This window comes from Fundulus heteroclitus, chromosome 13, assembly GCF_011125445.2.
Source record: "Fundulus heteroclitus isolate FHET01 chromosome 13, MU-UCD_Fhet_4.1, whole genome shotgun sequence".
NCBI classification, from domain to species: domain Eukaryota; kingdom Metazoa; phylum Chordata; class Actinopteri; order Cyprinodontiformes; family Fundulidae; genus Fundulus; species Fundulus heteroclitus.
In genome coordinates, this window is record NC_046373.1 from 38,143,236 (window position 1) to 38,162,469 (window position 19,234).

General features: G+C 46.5%; 1 protein-coding gene across 1 annotated transcript; it reads left to right on the forward strand.

The window, feature by feature from the left end:
* Window positions 1–1,199: 1,199 nt before the first annotated feature.
* On the forward strand, window positions 1,200–17,110 carry si:dkey-206d17.12 (uncharacterized protein LOC563108 homolog). The gene is made up of 6 exons (XM_012857871.3): window positions 1,200–1,434; window positions 1,823–2,328; window positions 9,120–9,259; window positions 12,538–12,772; window positions 12,867–12,967; window positions 14,179–17,110. Exons 2-6 carry the CDS (start codon window positions 1,916–1,918, stop codon window positions 15,054–15,056), a joined length of 1,767 nt encoding a protein of 588 aa, XP_012713325.2. The 5' UTR covers window positions 1,200–1,434; window positions 1,823–1,915; the 3' UTR covers window positions 15,057–17,110.
* The last annotated feature ends 2,124 nt before the right edge of the window (window positions 17,111–19,234 follow it).

A 19,234-nucleotide genomic window follows, 5' to 3' on the forward strand; every position in this document is an offset into this window, starting at 1 on the left:
TAAATTCTGAATCAGCAAGAACCAGCGACACGTGTTGCAGGGAGGGTGAAGGAGATTTATGATTTTTATAGAAACACATCCAGGCAGCAACAAAAGCCAGCTGTAGGAGAAAAACTCATCACAGTGGCCCTAATGCGTTTTAATAAAACTAAAATATTATACTGAATAAACTTATACATTTATAGGCCTGAATTTGGAAAATATGCCTAAAATCAAACACCGTCCTTTATATTAATGTCTAGCTAATAAATAATTACGTTTCTGAAGACGCTTATAAAAATAATGATGATTTTCTCAGTTTTTTATGTGACCTGCAGCTCTGCTTCTCCTTCAGGGACTCCTGTGAAAGAACGGCAGAAGGATCCGAGGAAAAGAGGAAGAAGTCTGATTTGTGTGTTTAGAAACGATGAAATCACAATGGAAGAACAAAAGAAAACGTCTTAATGAAATAAAGGCACAACACACCCGGGTTTGTCCCTTCTCTGTAGCCGTAGTAACAGCAGGTCACGTGACCTCTACGCCCAGCGACCTGCTGCCCGTCCACCTCAGGCTCAGTGGGCAGAAAATACGTCTAAAAGGCATTTTACATTGGATCTGATCACCTGTCATCTCCTCAGTTCATCCCAGAAGCTCAGGTGCATCCAGGAAGTCGCGTTTCACCATAAACTGGGTCTCTGTCACGGGTTCTGATCAGACGGGTCCGATTCCCTGTCGGTGTGCAGAAACTCAGCCAATAAAGCTGATCCTGAAATGAGCCTGAGAGACCAAACCTACTGCAGACTGGAATTACCCCGGCAGCAGTGGCCAGCAGGGGGCAGTCATTATCTGCCACCACTGTCCCTGACTCCTACTTTTCCAAGAGTTTCATGCATTTCCTGCTAAGAATGACACTCATGATTAAAGGAATATTCATTTTTATAAAGTCAAATTTTGTTGTAACTTTACTATATAAACTGAATATCCATGGAAGAATATGTATTTATTCCCTTTATGTAGAAAGTTGATGATGTTTTAGCTTTAAAACCTAAAAACTGAACAAGTTGTTGGTGTAATAATCTAAACCGTTTCCTGTCTAATGAGTTCTTCTTCATGCATCTTTTTAAATCTGCGGGCTAAAACTGCCCCCCCCCCCCACCCCGCCCGCCCCCGGCGGGGGTCCTCTGGGCCCCGCCCCCTCACACCCTAATGAGTCACGTGACTTCACGCCGTTCTCTGCTGAGCGGAGAAAAACAGAGACGCAGCTTCCGCGTTGCGCCTCAGATTCAGAGACTGGAACCTGAGCGGAGAGACACACCTGAGGGGCAGGTGAGCTGCTGGCAGCGGGTTCGGACGGGTTCTGCCAGGTACCGGGACTTTCTACCTTCCCCTGCTCTCAGTGAACAACCCGACCGGATCTTCCTGCTGAAGGTGGAGCGTCCAGAAAACTCAATAAAGGTTTGATCGATGTTAAATAAACCAGCTCCTTTAAAATAAAAATCAGCCGAACCGGTTTTAACCTTTTCTGCTGGTCGGTTTAAAATATGCGAGGAAACAATAGTTTTCTAAAATGTCTCTAAAATGTTTTGCTCGGTTTGTTGAATAAAAACAGCCAGAACAGATCAGAATAAATGCTAAATCTGGCCATAATTAACTAGTAGCTCAGTTTGTTACCCACATTAATTATAACTAAACCTATTAATGATTAATAAGCAAATGTTGTATTAATAATTAATATTGAAATGTTCTATTGTGCTAATCTGCTGTGAACAGAAGGTTAACTGATCTAATTTACCTTAGAACGTGTAAATCTGATGACGTCAGAGCTTTGTGTTTATCACTGAAGGTTCCTGAGGAAGCGGCTCGTCTCGCTCCGTTGGTCCCGGCCTTCGTCCCTGAGGAGCCGTCCTCACCTGGTGCTTCTCACGCAGGTGAGGCGATGAAAGCAGATGTTGGTCCACTTCCAGCTGCGCAGCCGTGGAGCAGAACCACCGCCACACGCCCGGCCGTCTGTGAATGGGACCCCTGTGAGAAGATGCTGGAGCCGGACACTCAGATGGACTTCTTCCATAAACTGGGATTCTCCACGGCTCAGGTGCGGGCCGTCCAGCAGAAGTTCGGCACCGACACGGACAAAGTGCTGGGAGAGCTGGTTCGGGTCGGAGCCGGTCGGAGCGCCAAGCAGGGCCCGGTGACCACCGTGTCGGTGCTGATGCCCAGAGGGGACTCAGAGGCCGGGGCCCCCGAGCTGCTGGTGCCCGTCACAGACTCGTCTCCTCGGAGCAGAGAAGGTGGAGAAGATGGAGACGCTCTGAGGGCCGTGGTGATAGACGGCAGCAACGTGGCCATGAGGTGAGCCCATGAGAACCTCTACACCACCCGTTCGTTCGTTCGTTCCTTCGTTCGTTCCTTCGTTCGTTTAGTGATTCAGTCATTCATTGGTTCAGTCGTCTGCTTTTATTTAATCTTCCAGACATGAACGCTAAGACTGTTTAACCCAGACTGTCACATAGAACTGGTTCTGGTTTTGGTCCTAAGAGGAAATAAAAGACCCGCGCTTATTCAGTTCTACCTCAGTTTATCCATATTTAATAATTACTTTATTGTCTTCAAGTCTTGCCACAGACTCTCAGTTGGATTCAGGTCTGGACTTTGACTAGGCCATTCTAACCTCTGATCTGGACCATCCCATAACATCTCTGGCTGCAGGTTCTGGCTGGTTCTCCTGCTGGAGGGAGAACCTCCTCCTCAGTCTCAGGTTCTCCTGCAGGACGGTTCTGCTCTTAGCTCCGTCTAACTTCCCGCAGCATGATGCTGCCTCCACCGTGCTTCACTGTGAGGACGGCGTGTTCATCTGCTGTGTTTACACGTCGGCCAGGAACCTCAGTTGGTTTTGGTGTTGCATGTCAAATCTCTTGAAGTTCTGGACCGAGTGGAAATGTTCTGGGGGGGGGGGGGGGGTTATTTTGTTATAAATAAAATAATTATTCTGTGCAGAAAATCAAATCTGCTTCTTTGACTCAGGAGCGTTGCAGCGGAGGATGAGCAGCTAAACCTGAACCAGTGGCTGATCCAGTTTAAGTCTGAGGCTCAGGCTGTGGTTCTGTGGTTCTGTGGTTCTGTGGTCAGGTTCTGAGTCCAGTGGGCCGTGCTTCAGCCTGTTGGGTCTGGTTTTCCGGGTCAGTTCAGTCTGTAACGGGTTGGATCAACAGGAGACCCGACTGGACCGGGTTTACTCTGAGCAGCAAGTTCTGACTCATGAGGCGTCTTTCTCTGTCGGTTTTAATTCATCTGGATCAGAACCGTCCTCTGAATCCAGCCCGGTATTTTCTGATCAGCGAGGTTTCAGCGGCGGGTTGAACGTTCCTGTTTTAAACGGTTCTGAGGCGCCAGCCGGAACATCTGCTGGATAAAAAGTGTTCAGAACGGAGTGGAAATGATTTTTAGGTTGATGCTTTTTGACATAAAGCCACAAACAGAACCTGGTTTCTGTGTTCTGCTGGGACCGGACTTCCTGGAACTGAATCAGTACTTTCCCAGAGATCTGCCGCCCTCTCAGCGTTTCTGTCCTCTGTGTTTTCCACCTGGGGAACAAACAGAACCCACTCAGAGCCTTTTAGACCCAATTTAGAGCTGCACTGACTTTTCATCTTTTTATTAATGGCGTTTCATTCCACATGTGAATTTGACTTGAAGATGCTTTGGTTCTGATCCAGTTGAAAAGTTGACTCAGAAAGCTGAGAGCAGATAAAAGGACAAAACCGGTTTTATTTTTCAGAACCAGAGCGCTGGTCTTTCTGTCTTGGAGGTCAGAACAATGTCACTAAACCACCTAAACGGTGGTCCAGTTGCAGCTTTGATAAGGTTCCTCTCCTGTTAGCAGAGAACGTCAGCCTGAATGTAAACTAATACAATTCAGTTTAATTCATATAGCTCCAATTAACATCATATCATCTCAAGTCTCTTTCTAAAGTCAGCTTCCATCAGATCCTCCAGGTTGGTGAGAAAGTTTCCTCTCTAAGGAAACCCAGCAGGTTGCATCAAGTCTCTCCAAGCAGCATTCACTCCTCCTGAAAGAGCGTAGAGCCACAGTGGACAGTCGTCTGCATTGTTGATGGCTTTGCAGCAATCCCTCATACTGAGCATGCATGAAGCGACAGTGGAGAGGAAAACTCCCCTTTAACAGGGAGGAGAACCTCCAGCAGAACCAGAACCAGGCGCAGTGTGAACGCTCATCTTTGCAGCAATCCCTCATACTGAGCATGCATGAAGCCACAGTGGAGAGGAAAAAGGTCCTGTTTGGTTCCTCCAGAACCGGGTCCGGTTTGGACTGACCACAGCGGCTGTGGCTCATTTGATGGATCAGCATCTATCTGCACCGTTTGGCTCAGAGGCACAAAGGCAGCAGAACGCCTGTTCTCATCAGCGTCTGCGTCGGTGCGGCCCGAAGCGTCCGGGTTTTCAACTCGTGGAGAAACAAAGTTCTGTCTGCACGGGTTTTATCCTTCGGGTCGCACCAGGACCTAAGAGCAGGGAAGCTCAGGATTGGTTAAGGATGCTGTGAGAGCTCCATGTCATAAAAGCTGGACGCTGCAGGATGAACAAAGCAGAATAGAACCTGAAGTGCGCCACCTGCAGGCTGAATGTGACCCGGGTTCCTGCAGCTCCTGTCTTCAGCATAAAGGCTTTAACTTTCAGCGCTAAAACTCTGATTACGATGCGTAATCTGTCTGAAGCCAGCGAGGAAGATGAGGAAGACGAGGTGCGGAGCTCTGCAGTCAGAACCTGTGATTCTCTCCCAGCGTTAGATTCTGAATTATTCTGCTGAAAACCACAGGAAGTTTGAGGCATTCAGGTGTGGAACACCGTGAGGCGGCAGCGGCTTCATTTCTTAGTTTAAAATCTGTTCTGGCTGTTTTTATTCGGGCCTTAGAGGAAAACCTGATGCTACAGTTAATTAGAAAAGCTGAATCTGACTCTAAGGAGATGAACCCAGTGAAACGCTCGGTCCTCTTCCTCCACAAAGTCCTCCCAGCAGCGTGGTGGGAATGGAAAGTCTCCCTCCTGAACCCAGGCGTCTCTGTGGGGTAATTTCCTCCCCAGTCATGTGATTTGTCCCGCACAGCGACCCCAGTGACAGCGTGAGCTGCTGCAGGAGGGACGGGGAAGTCCACAGGTCGTCTAGAGGTGCAGGGAAAGCTTATCTAACGTGAAAAACAGTCATTTTAGCCGCTTACAGGACCGTGGCTGTTCCAGCATCAGAAACCATCTACGTTGGCTTTTATCGCTCATTTTCTCGTTATGTAATCCTCTCTGAAGTCGTCAGTCAGGCTGAGGCCGCTTCAGGGGATTTTTTGTTCTTTTTAAGCAGCTAAACCACAGTTTCAGCGTCAGAATGTCAGAAAAGGCTCGTTTGAGCAAAGTGCTGAGCTGAAGGAAAAACGGCGGAGAATGTAGGTCAGCGTGAAGGCAGAGCCGCTGCAGATTGAATCAAGCAGCAGAGCTTCATGGGTCCTTCTGAGTGGGACGGGTCTGGCTCCTCTCCGTGTTCACAGGAAGCTGTTTCAGCGCTTAAAGGATGTTGAAGGAGTTTCTTTCTGTTTCAGACCCTCGGCTCTGTAGAAACTTGGGATTAGAGTCTGTGTTGCAGCTGCAGCTTTGCTCGTTGCTTCATGCAGGAACTGGAGGGAACCTGAACTGAATGCACCTTCCCTACTCTGCACCTTCTTGTATGAGCCGATGTGACGAGTGAATTTCTCCATTGTGAGATCAATAAAGACTATCTTATCTTAACCTGCTGCTTCAGACTGAAAGGAGCTGATCTGAAAACGATGTAATGTTGCTGCACAGTGACAGAAACAGTTCTGCTACATCCATCATGCTTTTCCGCCCAGGTTGTTCAGTGACAGGTGAGAACCTGCGGGCGCCGATCGCTGTCCTGTTCAGTCTGTTCTCACCTCTGCGCTTTGAAGTTCCACCTCTCCCTGCAGGTTCAGGCATGCCACAGCTTTCTTCTTCATTATGCAAATGTGAGCGTAGCTTTAAGGCCTGATTGGTTTACGGCTGGGTCTGAGCAGGAACAGGCCCGCCGGCCGTTCGCAGCCAGCCTCCGCTGTCGTCTTCTGGCAGTGGAAAAGCACCTGAAGGAAGTTCAGAGCGCTGACAGACGTGGAGTTTCCCAGCGTACGGCTGTTGATGTGAAACTGGAACCAGAACGGCCGTTCCAGCCTCCACTTTGATTAGACTTTCTTAATGAGTACTTTAGTGTGTGACGTGACTCAGAGGATGCCTTTACTAATCACATATCTGAGGGAGCGACATGAAGAACCAGTTCCAGATTATTCAGCTTCATTTTTCCTTTTTCTCTAGATAAACAGGTTCACCCAAAACTCCAGATCCGTAGAGCAGGGAGTCAGACTCATTTCTACATGAGGCTAATTTGGCTTCATAAAGTCATTAAAATGGCCGGTTGCACATGTACAGATACTTTTGATTTCATTCCAGTTCACATAGAAATATAAAAACTGCACAGTAACATAAAAGTAGCACTTTAGGCCCAGTTTATACAGTTTATCTGCATAAAAAAGTTGATATTATGGTGAGTTCCACTTTAAACTCATCATTCTGCATCACTTCTTCTCTTTCTTGACATTTCTGGGTTGTTTTAATGTGTTGTGGAAAAACTGACCTAGTGGCAGGATGCTGTTACTACACAGTTAATAATTAACATTCACTACAGGAGGCTCAGTTTTAGCCACTTTATACACTTTAAAATGACATATTCCTCTACTTTATAACATGATAGGCCTTTTTTTTTTTTTTTAGTTCCTTAGGGCCGGATAAATCACCTTGACGGGCCGGATTTGGCCCGCAGGCCTTAGACTTTGACACGTATTAAATTAGGTTAATGGAATAAAAGGTGAATTGCACCTGAATGGTTTTGGTTAGAAACACACTGTTAATATCTGCTTTTCAAACACCTGGATAAGCCTGTATTCTAAATGACATTTTTTAGGTTTTTTGCTAAAATGTCAAAATAAAATGTCAAAATAAAACTTTACACCCTTTGAAAAATCAAAGGGTGTGAAGTTTAAGTGGGAACTAGCGCTTTATTTTGGCTGATGTTGGTTCCTCAAGGCTTTTTGCTCATAAATTAATGTTTATAAATGGTTCATATAATATCCTTTTTTGTAATATATATATTCCTGCCCAGCTACTTGTGTCACCTGGACCTTCTCCATAATGGAAGGAATAAGCTATTCTTTAATAAGTTATAAAAAAGAATAAGCTGTAAGGGTGCGCCTACATCACAGTAACAGTTTAGAAGAATCCATCAGCCACAGACGGTCAATAATCCCATCCAGAAATGGAATAAGGTTAATTTTCTGTTCTTATTTTGCTTTTTTTGTTAAGTCCCATGACCGAACTTGGCTTCATGCTGTAGCCATGGAAAACCGGCTGGTAATGATGAAGACCACAATCTATTTTTTACCGGCTTTTGAAACCATTTGAGGTTCCCAGGGATCTTCCACACAAGCAGAGTGTTGGAGGAACAAAAACCAAACTGTCATTTATTTATTATTCTTCTGCTGTTGCTCATCCTGCCCTGGCTTCACGCTGCAGATCGCTCTGAAGGCGTTCTCATGCAAACACGCCCACAGGTCCAGCAGACCAAACGTTCTGCTGGAGAACGCTCCTACAGCCTCCAGGTCTTAACAAGAACGCGGCACTCCTCGCACCGTCTGACTTGATGAGGGAGGAATCCTGTTTGTCTTCAAACCGGCAGCGTCTGCGTTCTGTGGCAGGTTGTAAAAAGCAGCCGCCTCGCTGGGAGGAATCCTTCCTGTCAAAGCTCGGTGGAAATGTCCCAAACAGCTGATGTTTTATGGCAGGCATTTAGCTGATTTGCATAAGTTTGGGTGTAAATTCTCTGGAAAGCTTGAATGTTTTGTTTAAACAAACTGTCGGAACAAAGAGACGCAGTTTGCTCTGCTGCTCAAAGTTTAACCAGATTTAAGGAGACTTTAGTCTGAAGGACTTTATCACGTTAGGGTAGCTTTGACACTTTCCTGCCACTTCTGCCTCTTCTTTCAGCCGCAGTAGATTTTAGCTAAATTATTGGTCCTTTTTAGAGGGACGCTCTTCAGAAAATATTTTAAAAATATAATTTTTCCAACTGTGAAGTAAGAGAATTTGTGGGAACCATCCATGAGAAGAGAGCCAGATTTGGTTTTCCATCCACTCTGCCATGCAGGCACATATCTTAGAGACCCGTTAACCCCACGGTCCCGGTTCTGGACCCAGAGAACCCGGCAGAACCCAGCAGAACCCACTCATGCACAGGGAGAACAGAGCTAACTCCAAGCAGAAAGACTCCAGGCAGGGATTCAAACCCAGGACCGTGTTGCTAACGGCTGCGGCGCTAAGCTGCCCTAAATGGATTCTGGATCTCTGAGGCTTTAAGTGTTTAACGACGATCATGGAAAATAATCTGCCAGTTAAAACTTATCGTAAAATATTGTTAATGTTGAAAACAGCCGCCTGATGTCGCTAATCGTGCCACAAAGTTATGAAACGAAGGTGGAGGAGTCGTCAGGATCCGAAAAAGATCAGAACCAGCAGCTGCAGCAGCATTGAAGCGGCTGAATAAAGACGTTTTAATTATCATTATCATTAAATTATCAGCGGGTCTGATGACCATCAGAACCAGAACCGTTTTATATGTGAAGCAACAGCAGGGACGGATGAGAAACCCTGACATCTGATTGGTTAACTGACACCGCAGCGAGGTTCTGGGCCAATCATCTTAACTCTGAGCTCTCTTAGCTCCACCCACTGACTGACCTGCAGCCACTTTTATGTCACGATCCAAGTAATAAAAAGATTAAGCTACTTAAATAAAATAGTAAATAATTCAAATGAAAAATATATTCATTAATAATAAATCTGGTGTGAGGAACCCAGCTGAGCTCAGGCGTGTTCTGACTCTGTTTAGGGAACCGTGTTCTGGGAGCTGGTCGGGGTGACCCGGTCCAGAATAAAACCTCCTTTCTGGGACATTCTAGAACCGGGTTCTGCAGCATCAGAACCAGCTCGTCTGTTTGTTCTGATCCGTCTCCTCTCCTGGTCTCCATGTGTCTCAGCCACGGGAACAAGGAGGTCTTCTCCTGCCTGGGAATCCAGCTGGCCGTGAACTTCTTCCTGGACCGAGGCCACACTGACGTCACCGTCTTCGTCCCGTCGTGGAGGAAAGAGCAGCCCCGACCGGACGTTCCCATCACAGGTACGGCGTTCCCATCGCAGGTACCGCGTTCCCATCGCAGGTACGGCGTTCCCGTCACAGGTACGACGTTCCCATCACAGGTACGGCGTTCCCATCACAGGTACGGCGTTCCCGTCACAGGTACGACGTTCCCGTCACAGGTACGCCGTTCCCATCACAGGTACGACGTTCCCGTCACAGGTACGGCGTTCCCGTCACAGGTACGGCGTTCCCGTCACAGGTACGGCGTTCCCGTCACAGGTACGCCGTTCCCATCACAGGTACGACGTTCCCGTCACAGGTACGGCGTTCCCGTCACAGGTACGGCGTTCCCGTCACAGGTACGGCGTTCCCGTCACAGGTACGGCGTTCCCACCGCAGGTGCGAGGACAGGTGTGGTGTCAGTGTGGTTCTGCTGAGGGCTGGTAGAACCTGGGGTCCGTTCTTCGTACGTTGCTTAAAACATCCAAGATCAAACGACACATCCAAGATGATTTCATCCGGCTAATCCTGATCCGGCTAAGTGGGTTCTTCCAACACACCTGTTGTTTACGATTAGTATGGCTGGATTGAGTTATCTGAGACAACTGTGCGTTCATGCGTTTGTTTAAAAGGGGAAATGTATCGATAGTAGAAACAATGATCAGCAGCGCTGCTATTGGCTGTTCAGCATGGCCAAAGAACGCCCAGAGTTTTTCTCCCAGCAGAACAAGAGCTTTTAATGGAAGGTTATGATGAATTTGAGTCATTAATTAAAACGACAGGGAGCACCTCAAAATCTGTTAAAGCCAGGAGAGAGGGCTGGCAAAAAGTAGCAGACAAATTAATGCGTAAATACTGTCCATGGTAGATGTTTCTATCACTTTCTACAGTATGAATTTGTGCATTTTAATAATTTGATATTATTTGTTCTTTTATATCAGAGCCTCCACGGGACCCACTAGAACATGGGGACAAGTAAAAGTGAAATACAAGAATATTCTACAAAATGGTAGCCTTTAATTATTATACTTTATTTTAAAAAGGCACTTGTTATGGCAACAGATCCAAATTTCAGTGTCATTCCTTAGAGACGGGAAGTAAAGGACGCGTGCAAACTAGGAATTTTAACAAACAAAAAAATCTTTATCCATAAAAAATTAAAATCTTCCTTTTCCAAGTCATCCACAGTTTACACGGTAAAACTGTATTGCTCCGTGTCTAGATAATCCATCCGTAGTTTTTTCTAATACAATATACGGCTCGACAGGAAGCAAGCCTTTCAAAGTAAAACTAAACTTCACAATAAAATGGCCTGAACAAATCTTCACACTTGAATATGATAAAAATAAAAAGCAAACTATCATACAAATAACTTAAATATTTTAGATTTATGACTCCAATATCACTTTTTCCTCTTTTAAAGCCACTGTTAAATGATGTGTTTGTCTGTTTATAACAGCCACCAGGAAAAATCTCTCTACAATTACACTGTCGCGCTGCGCTAAAGGATGCTGTCTATTGCGCAATACGCGATTAATTCATAAAACTCTGAAATTATTCTTGCACCTTCCGCAACAGTTTGCTATCGTAAAAATGGACATGGCTACGGCAGACTTCCCATCTCCTCCGCTTATAAAGCTGTGATCTAATCTTGTTTACATGAAATAAGCCTGCTCTCGAGCAGGTTTAAGCTGGCGCACATGTTGCTATGACAACAAGTGCAGGAAGTCTTTCGAAGAACCAAACGATCCAAAATCATGCCAAATCGTCAACAATGAAATCCTGCTAACTGAGTTGGCGACGTACGAAGAACGGACCCCTGCTCTGCGCAGCTTTAAATCTAGACATGCGGCTGGAAGTGTCTCTTTTAACAGTAACCTGCTTATTTCACTGTGAATTAGTCTTCAGTTTTAAATATTTTTGATTAAAGTACATAACCTGACCAAACTCTGCTTTGCTCCAATTTATTCTGATCCAGTTTGCTTCATGTAAATAAAGGCAAAGTTTAGTTTTTCTCCAGAATATTTTCTAAAGGAGACAAAGCGGTGAAATGCGTGTGAAGCTCGTCTCAGAGATGAACAGAGTTTAGTTATTAAGCAGGACGTGGTTAACTGCAGCGCTCTGATGGAAAAAACAACGCCGCTCTGCTTCAGCTGTTGTTCTTCTTTCCAGATTTTATCTGAAGTTTGTGTTGCTGAAATAATGGAGATTAAAATCTGGGTTTTTCCCCCAAACACCAAAAAGGAGAGAGCAGCTCGGAGGCCTGGAAGCAGAAGCGGCTTCGCTGCATGATGATGAAGATGAAGATGAAGATGTGTGGGGTTGATAGCTAAGCAGGTCACCATCAGCAGGGGAAAGGCCAAATTCAGCAGCAGCAGCAGTTTCCAGGAAAAGTCTGACTGAAGGTTCATTAAACTGGATCTGCAGCGCCGCTGTCACATGGAACCTAAAGGAGGAAATGAGTCGAGCTTTTTAGTTTTTACACCCGTTTTCATCCTTTTCTAGATTCACCAGATTAATGTTTGACTTTTTTACCTCCATGCTGCAAAAACGCACAAATTTACCAAACTAAAACGCGTTTATGAACCTAAATAATAATAATAACCCTAACCCTTATTATTATTATTATTATTATTATTATGAACCTAAACCTGCTTTCATGGGTTGGAAAGTTCTGGATTCACCAAAAGCTGCATTTTATGGTTCTATTAAATCTTCTTCCACCGGTTCCGGTGCCGGTTCCTAACAGGTTCTATAAAATGGCCGGGTTTGTGTTCCACAGTCCGGGCAGTTCTACGAGAGGTTCTGCCAATAACTGTTTGATTCTGGTTCTGTTAATCCTCACTGGGTCGGTCTCAGAACCGACTAGTCGGGTGTTTGGGAACGCTCTTCAATCTGGACCTGCTGGTTCCGGGTCAGCAGGTCCAAACAGAGAACGCAGTTCTAATGCTGCAGTTCTGATCAGAACCAGGCTTCGGTCCAGAGGAAACCGGTGCTACCCAGCAGCGGTTCTGGACCCAGTTAGCGGGGAAGAGGCGCTCAGTGATGAAGATGACGGCTGCAGGAGCGATTTTAATCAAACGCTTTAATTTCTCTGGAGAACAAGAAGAGAAGAAGTTTCTTTCCTCTGATTTGTTTTCCAGAGGAAGCAGAAACCAGCTGTGAAAAACCCAAAAACCACAGCCTTCACGGTTCTGCAGAATTCAAACACGGGCCTCTATCGGGCCGCTCGGGTCACATGATCAACGAGGCTGACGTGAGCCGTGTTTAAAGTCCACTCTGCCTATAAATGACCAAAGCCGGTTCTGTGTTCGCAGATCAGCACATCCTCAGAGAGCTGGAGCGGAAGAAGGTTCTGGTGTTCACGCCGTCCCGCCGGGTGGCAGGAAAACGGGTCGTGTGCAACGACGACTGCTTCATCGTGAAGCACGCCTTCGAGTCGGACGGCGTGATCGTGTCCAACGACCTGTACCGGGACCTGCAGGGCGACCGGCCCGAGTGGAAGCGCTTCATCGAGGAGCGGCTGCTCATGTACTCCTTCGTCAACAACAAGTGAGTTCTGCCGCCGGCCGGTACCGCCGCCCAGAACCGCCGGCCAGAACCGCAGACTGACCCGCAGACTGACCCGCCGCTGTCGTCCTCACAGGTTTATGCCTCCTGACGATCCGCTGGGCCGACACGGACCCAACCTGGAGAACTTCCTGAGGAAGTTTCCAAAAACCCAGAAGAAGCAGGCCTGCCCCTATGGTGAGAGAACCCGGGTTCTGGTGCTGTCAGAACCACGACCCGATCCAAAGCTCCGTGTTCAGGTTCTAGGAAGGTTCTCCGGGTTCAGGGAGAACCTTTAGAAGTTATCTGCCAGAGTCAGCGGCTCATTGAGCTACTTTAACTTAGTGGTGGTCAGGTTCTGTGGTTCTGGTGCCGGTCGGGTCCAGAGCTTAAAACATGGCGCTGATTGGCTGCTACCAGCCGGTGCCAGTAAATGATCAGAACCATCACTGAGTAAAGTCCAATCGGACAGCATCACCAGAACATCTCTGCTCTGCATGCGGACCCATCAGGTCCAAATCCACCATCCTGTCCGGGTCCTGGGCCGGTTCTGTCTGCGACCGATGCAGACGAGGAGATTTAGATTGATTATTATTTATAGAACATTTATTTGTTCCATCCCACAGCCTGCTGCCGTGGGTCCCCTGAGCAAGGCCTCAGACTGGTCCTCTGGCGCCGCCCAGTGGCGACCTGCTGCTCCTGTGGACGATGCAGTGACCAGGATGATTGTTTTCATGTTTTTCTTTATTATTAATATTCCGTCAGCGTGTAACTACTTCAACCGATTTCAACAATTTTGGTATCAAAATGTTCGGCTCGTTCCCGGCATGCCTGCTATATCTCATGGTTATGCTAACTTCTACACTTTTTAAAATATTTCACTTTTTGCGTTTTTTTTTTGTTTTTTTTTTTTTTTTTGGCTGTTCCCATTGAAATCAATGCAAATTGATACAAATTCCTTCAAATTCTTCACATTCTTCCAATTATTTCAATTCTTCTAATTCTTCACATTTTTAAATGTTTTGAATTTTTTTGAAATTCTTCAAAAATTTTCACTAAATTTTTCACTTTTTTTAATTTATTTTCAAATTCTTCAATTTTTTCAAATTCTTCAAATTCCTTCAAATTTTTCTAATTAATTTTTTTATTCTTTAAATCTGATTTCAATGTTTTCTGCATCTTCTGCTCAAATCCTTCTGCAGTTTAGCGTTCTCACTCGCTGTTACGCAGGAACAGCTTTTTCTAGTGATCTTTTTTTATAGGTTCCCCCCATTATGCACGAAGCTTCAAGCATAAATTCCAGAACAGACGTTTATTAAAAAGAATAAATGAATCTAAGCTGCTGAGTTTCTCCTGAGGTTCTGAGGAGAACATCTTTAAAACCAGCCGGTTCTCTTTTCTGCCTCCAGGGAAGAAGTGTACCTACGGGATCAAATGTAAGTTCTACCATCCGGAGCGAGCCAAGCAGTCCAACAGAACCGTGGCCGACGACCTGCGGCAGAACGCCAAGAACCCGCCGGCCTCCCAGAAACCGGGCCCGGCCCGCTGCGGTTCTGCTCCCGGGCTCAGCCTCTCTGTGGTGGAGGACATGGCGGAGAGGCTGACTCTGGCCCAGGAGCCTCCGGCGCGGGGCGGCCATCGCTCCGCCAAGAAGCCTCAGCCCAGGAGGGAGAAGGCGGGCCAGCGTTCGGACCGGGCCTCGGTCCGGTACCACGACTCTCAGGACCAGCTGGACTCGGGTTTGGGCTCCATAGACAGTCAGCTGGTGGAGAACATGTGGAGTCTGCATGATCCCAAGTACGACCCGGCGTACGGTACCGTCCCGCCTCGGTTCTGCCCGCCAGGCAGCGCCGCCTGCAGCTGCTGCTCACACGGTCCGTTCCAGCGAACCGGGGCGGTACCGCCGAGCGGCCGCGGCACCGATCCGACCCCCTACAGCCTGCCGGGCTTTCCCGGCTGTGGCCCGATCCCACCCAGCAGGTCTGCCTTCAGTCAGCCTGCAGACTTCCAGCGCAGGCGGGTCCAAACCCATCAGCACCCCTCTTACTGGTCCGACCCGTTCGCCTGTCGCCTTCCACAGAACCAAAGTTCTCCATGGGAGGCCGGTCCGGGTCCGGGTCCAGGTCCGGGTCCGGGGGAGAGGGAAGTGGTGCGGAAGAAGCTTCTGGCCATCTTCAGTGCCCAGCTGGTGGACACGGCCATGGACCGGTTCCCTCAGGTGTTGGACCCACAGGTGCTGGTGGCAGAGATCCTGGTTCTCCAGAGTCAGAACCGGTCCCAGAGATGAGTCCGGTCCGGCTGGAAGGCGTCGTCCCTCAGACCAACATGAGTTGGTGTGTTTTGGTATAGTGGCATCCACCTGGGAATAAACTGTCTCTGCGCTCCAGAACCGGGTCGGGCCGCCTGGTCGGGCCGCCGGGTCGGGCCGCCGGGCAGAGGCGCTGAGCATCTGATACAAATTGTATCTTTATTTTAAAAAAGTGGGTTCTAGTCACTAAACGGGTCCAGTTCATCTGTACAGTGTTACTGATTTACGTCAGAACTTTTTCATTAATGCTGTTATTTTATCATTTAGTTCTCATGCAGACAAAAACACCAGCTGTATTTCCTCTGAGAGCCAGAACCTGCTGTGGTTCTGACCCACTTTAAACACTCCGGTGTTTGTTATAAAGCTGACTCTGTCCCTAATGAGATAGAAAGTGAGCATAGAAACTTGTCTGCCATATTGGCAGCATCTGTCCTGGTTCTGTTGCACAAACTGAATCAAACTGTCCGTTCGGTTCCGGAGGTTCTGTTGCAGAACAGAAATCTTTCTGTGTGGTGTTCTCCGTGTGCGTGATTGTAAAAGCAGAATAAATCTGTAGGGATGGTAGAACCTTTTTAAGGTCAATACGGACTCCAGAACATTTCAAACTGTACAAGAACCGCAGAACTATTGGGAGGTTCTGTTGGTCCATCCCACTGCGCCATTGCTGCAGGAAAAAGGTTCTGTCCAGATGGCGCGGACTGCAAGAACAAAGGGATGTGATTCTGTTCCTTTAAAGCAAATTACCCAAAAGTTCTGCAGGTTCTGCCAGAACCCACAAACCGGACCTCAGTTTGAATGAATTTAGTGACATGAACGTGAGGAACAATAATCTGGTTTATTTTAGAACCAAAGGATGAACATGTGACGTCTGACCAGAGGGGGCAGCACTGAGCCACATTTACCGGATCAAAGACGTTTTAATGTTTCACTTCTGCTTGTCTAAAGGTTAGAAATAATGTTTAGCTTCTCTGTCCACCTCTGAGTTGGACCAGAAACGTTCTGGACTGTTTTCACTGGAGAACTTCGGTTCAGAACCTCCCTCTTGTACAGCAGCAGCTCCATCAGAACATCTCTGAGGGATGTGAGGAACCCATCATTACGTGGCAGCAGAACAAAAGTCCTGAATTCAGTCAGTCAGAGACGCTCTTAGTGGTTCCCAGCAGTCTCGGCTAAATTTGGCAGAACTTTGGTTCCTAAGGGAAGGTTCTTCACATGTAGAGGCTTATTAGGAGTCTCAATGTGGACCTTTATGTTCCACCTGCGTGATCCAACAGGATCTGCTAGAACAGAACCTGTCCGTTCGTATTATGCTGCTTTTAATTATTTCTATGATGACGTTGTTATTTTCATACAAATTAAACTGTTCTCACCTGCCTCCACAAGAACATCGGTTCTGCTTGGAAATTATTGTTCTCGGCTGCTGTAGAACCAACTGAACTTTGGTTCTGATGAGGTTCTGATGAGTGTAAATATGGAAATGTCTCATATTATCAATCTCTTCATTTTTACACGTTAATATTAGTCAACATAAGAGAAAAGAGGAAGAAAAACGGTTTAATACTAAATTAAAGCGTTCATAGTTTTGCTTTTTGCTTTTCTCACATTGTTGTTTTATTAACTGAGGGGGTTTGACTTTTTTTGGGACTTCAGATTTTAAATGTAACTTTGCTTTGTCTGAACCTAGAAGACTTATTTAGGTTGAAATGTGTCTAAATGAGGGTCTGATACAGCTTTAACATTTAAATCAGGTATATTCAGACTGAGAATCTGTTTAAAATTTGCTGTATTTGTTTTCTGCCATTTAGTTGTTAAAATATGAACTATATTTTTGTATTATTGTTGTTGTTTTTTTTAATAGAGAAGCAAGGCATTGCTGCCGGTTACCTGGACCTTATTACCGTTGAGCTGACCTCTCAGAGCTGTGTGTATATACGAAATGTAACTATAAATACAATTTTATATAAATGCTACTGAAGCCTTTTCTACTGAATAATAATTTGTAAAAATAAATATTTCTTCAGTAACTTTGAAAAGTCTTTTATTTCTATTGATCTTGTGGCTTTTTACTGCCATAAATCAGCTTTATTTTCTTCTGTTGAATCATCTAAGCGAGGCAAATTAATCTGTAAAGCACATTTCAGTACAAAGACAATGCAAAGTGCTTTACATGATTAAAATATAGGAAAATAAAACCAAATAGAAGCAAGTTTGAATAAAATGTAGAAAAAAATCAAACAAAATAAAACATGGGAAAACGGAAACTAAAAGAAAACTAATAGTAACTGTTTCAGTAAAACAGTTTAACTACAACAGTCGAAGATAATCATGAACAAATGTTTTTAATTTTAAGGAACTCAGGCTTTCAGAACTTTTACAGTTTTCTGGAAGTTTGTTCCAGATCAGTGGAGCATAGGAACTAAATGCTGCTTCTCCATGTCTGGTTCTGGTTCTGGTTCTGGTTCTGCAGAGCAGGCTGGAGCCAGAAGACCTGAGTGGTCTGGAGGGTTGATGCCCTGATAACAAGTCAGGGATGTATTTCTGATTCAGATTTCTGATTCAGATCAGATAAAAATCATGGATTCATAGTTAAACTAAAACAAGAACGACTTTCATCTTTTATTATAATTTATTTTCATTCTTCAGATTAAAGGCGGCAGGTTGGCTCCTGTGGGGCTCTAGCGCCCCCTGTGGCAGTTCCGCACTCTCCATGCTGGTTCCTGTTTGTGTTTTATTCTGAAAGGGATTTCAGGAAGAACCACAGGGTGCGGTTCTAGTTCTGCCACTCCAGGTGCTGCAGGTTGTCCTGCAGGTTCTGTTCTTGCTTTCTCTCCATGTCCAGGTTCTCCTGGTTCTGTCACTGGTCCTGACCCTGGTTCTTCTTCTGATTCTGTGTCAGGTGGCACAGATTCTTCTCCTGGTTTTGTTCCGGTGTCTTTGTGTTCTTCTCCAGGTTCTGGTGTTTCTGGTCCTGGCTCTTCGGGTTCTGGTGTTTCTGGTCCTGGTTCTTCGGGTTCTGGTGTTTCTGGTCCTGGCTCTTCGGGTTCTGGTGTTTCTGGTCCTGGTTCTTGAGGTTCTGGTGTTTCTGGTCCTGGCTCTTCGGGTTCTGGTGTTTCTGGTCCTGGTTCTTCGAGTTCTGGTGTTTCTGGTCCTGGTTCTTCAGGTTCTGGTGTTTCTGGTCCTGGTTCTTCAGGTTCTGGTGTTTCTGGTCCTGGTTCTTCGGGTTCTGGTGTTTCTGGTCCTTCGGGTTCTGGTGTTTCTGGTCCTGGTTCTTGAGGTTCTGGTGTTTCTGGTCCTGGTTCTTCATGTTCTGGTGTTTCTGGTCCTGGTTCTTCGGGTTCTGGTGTTTCTGGTCCTGGCTCTTCAGGTTCTGGTGTTTCTGGTCCTGGTTCTTCGGGTTCTGGTGTTTCTGGTCCTGGCTCTTCAGGTTCTGGTGTTTCTGGTCCTGGTTCTTCAGGTTCTGGTGTTTCTGGTCCTGGTTCTTCGGGTTCTGGTGTTTCTGGTCCTGGCTCTTCGGGTTCTGGTGTTTCTGGTCCTGGTTCTTCGGGTTCTGGTGTTTCTGGTCCTGGTTCTTCAGGTTCTGGTGTTTCTGGTCCTGGCTCTTCGGGTTCTGGTTCTTCGGGTTCTGGTGTTTCTGGTCCTGGTTCTTCGGGTTCTGGTGTTTCTGGTCCTTCAGGTTCTGGTGTTTCTGGTCCTGGTTCTTCAGGTTCTGGTGTTTCTGGTCCTGGCTCTTCGGGTTCTGGTGTTTCTGGTCCCGGTTCTTCGGGTTCTGGTGTTTCTGGTCCTGGTTCTTCGGGTTCTGGTGTTTCTGGTCCTGGTTCTTCAGGTTCTGGTGTTTCTGGTCCTGGCTCTTCGGGTTCTGGTTCTTCGGGTTCTGGTGTTTCTGGTCCTGGTTCTTCGGGTTCTGGTTCTTCCGGTTCTGGTGTTTCTGGTCCTGGTTCTTCAGGTTCTGGTGTTTCTGGTCCTGGCTCTTCGGGTTCTGGTGTTTCTGGTCCTGGCTCTTCGGGTTCTGGTGTTTCTGGTCCTGGTTCTTCGGGTTCTGGTGTTTCTGGTCCTGGTTCTTCAGGTTCTGGTGTTTCTGGTCCTGGCTCTTCGGGTTCTGGTTCTTCGGGGTTCTGGTGTTTCTGGTCCTGGTTTCTTCGGTTCTGGTGTTTCTGGTC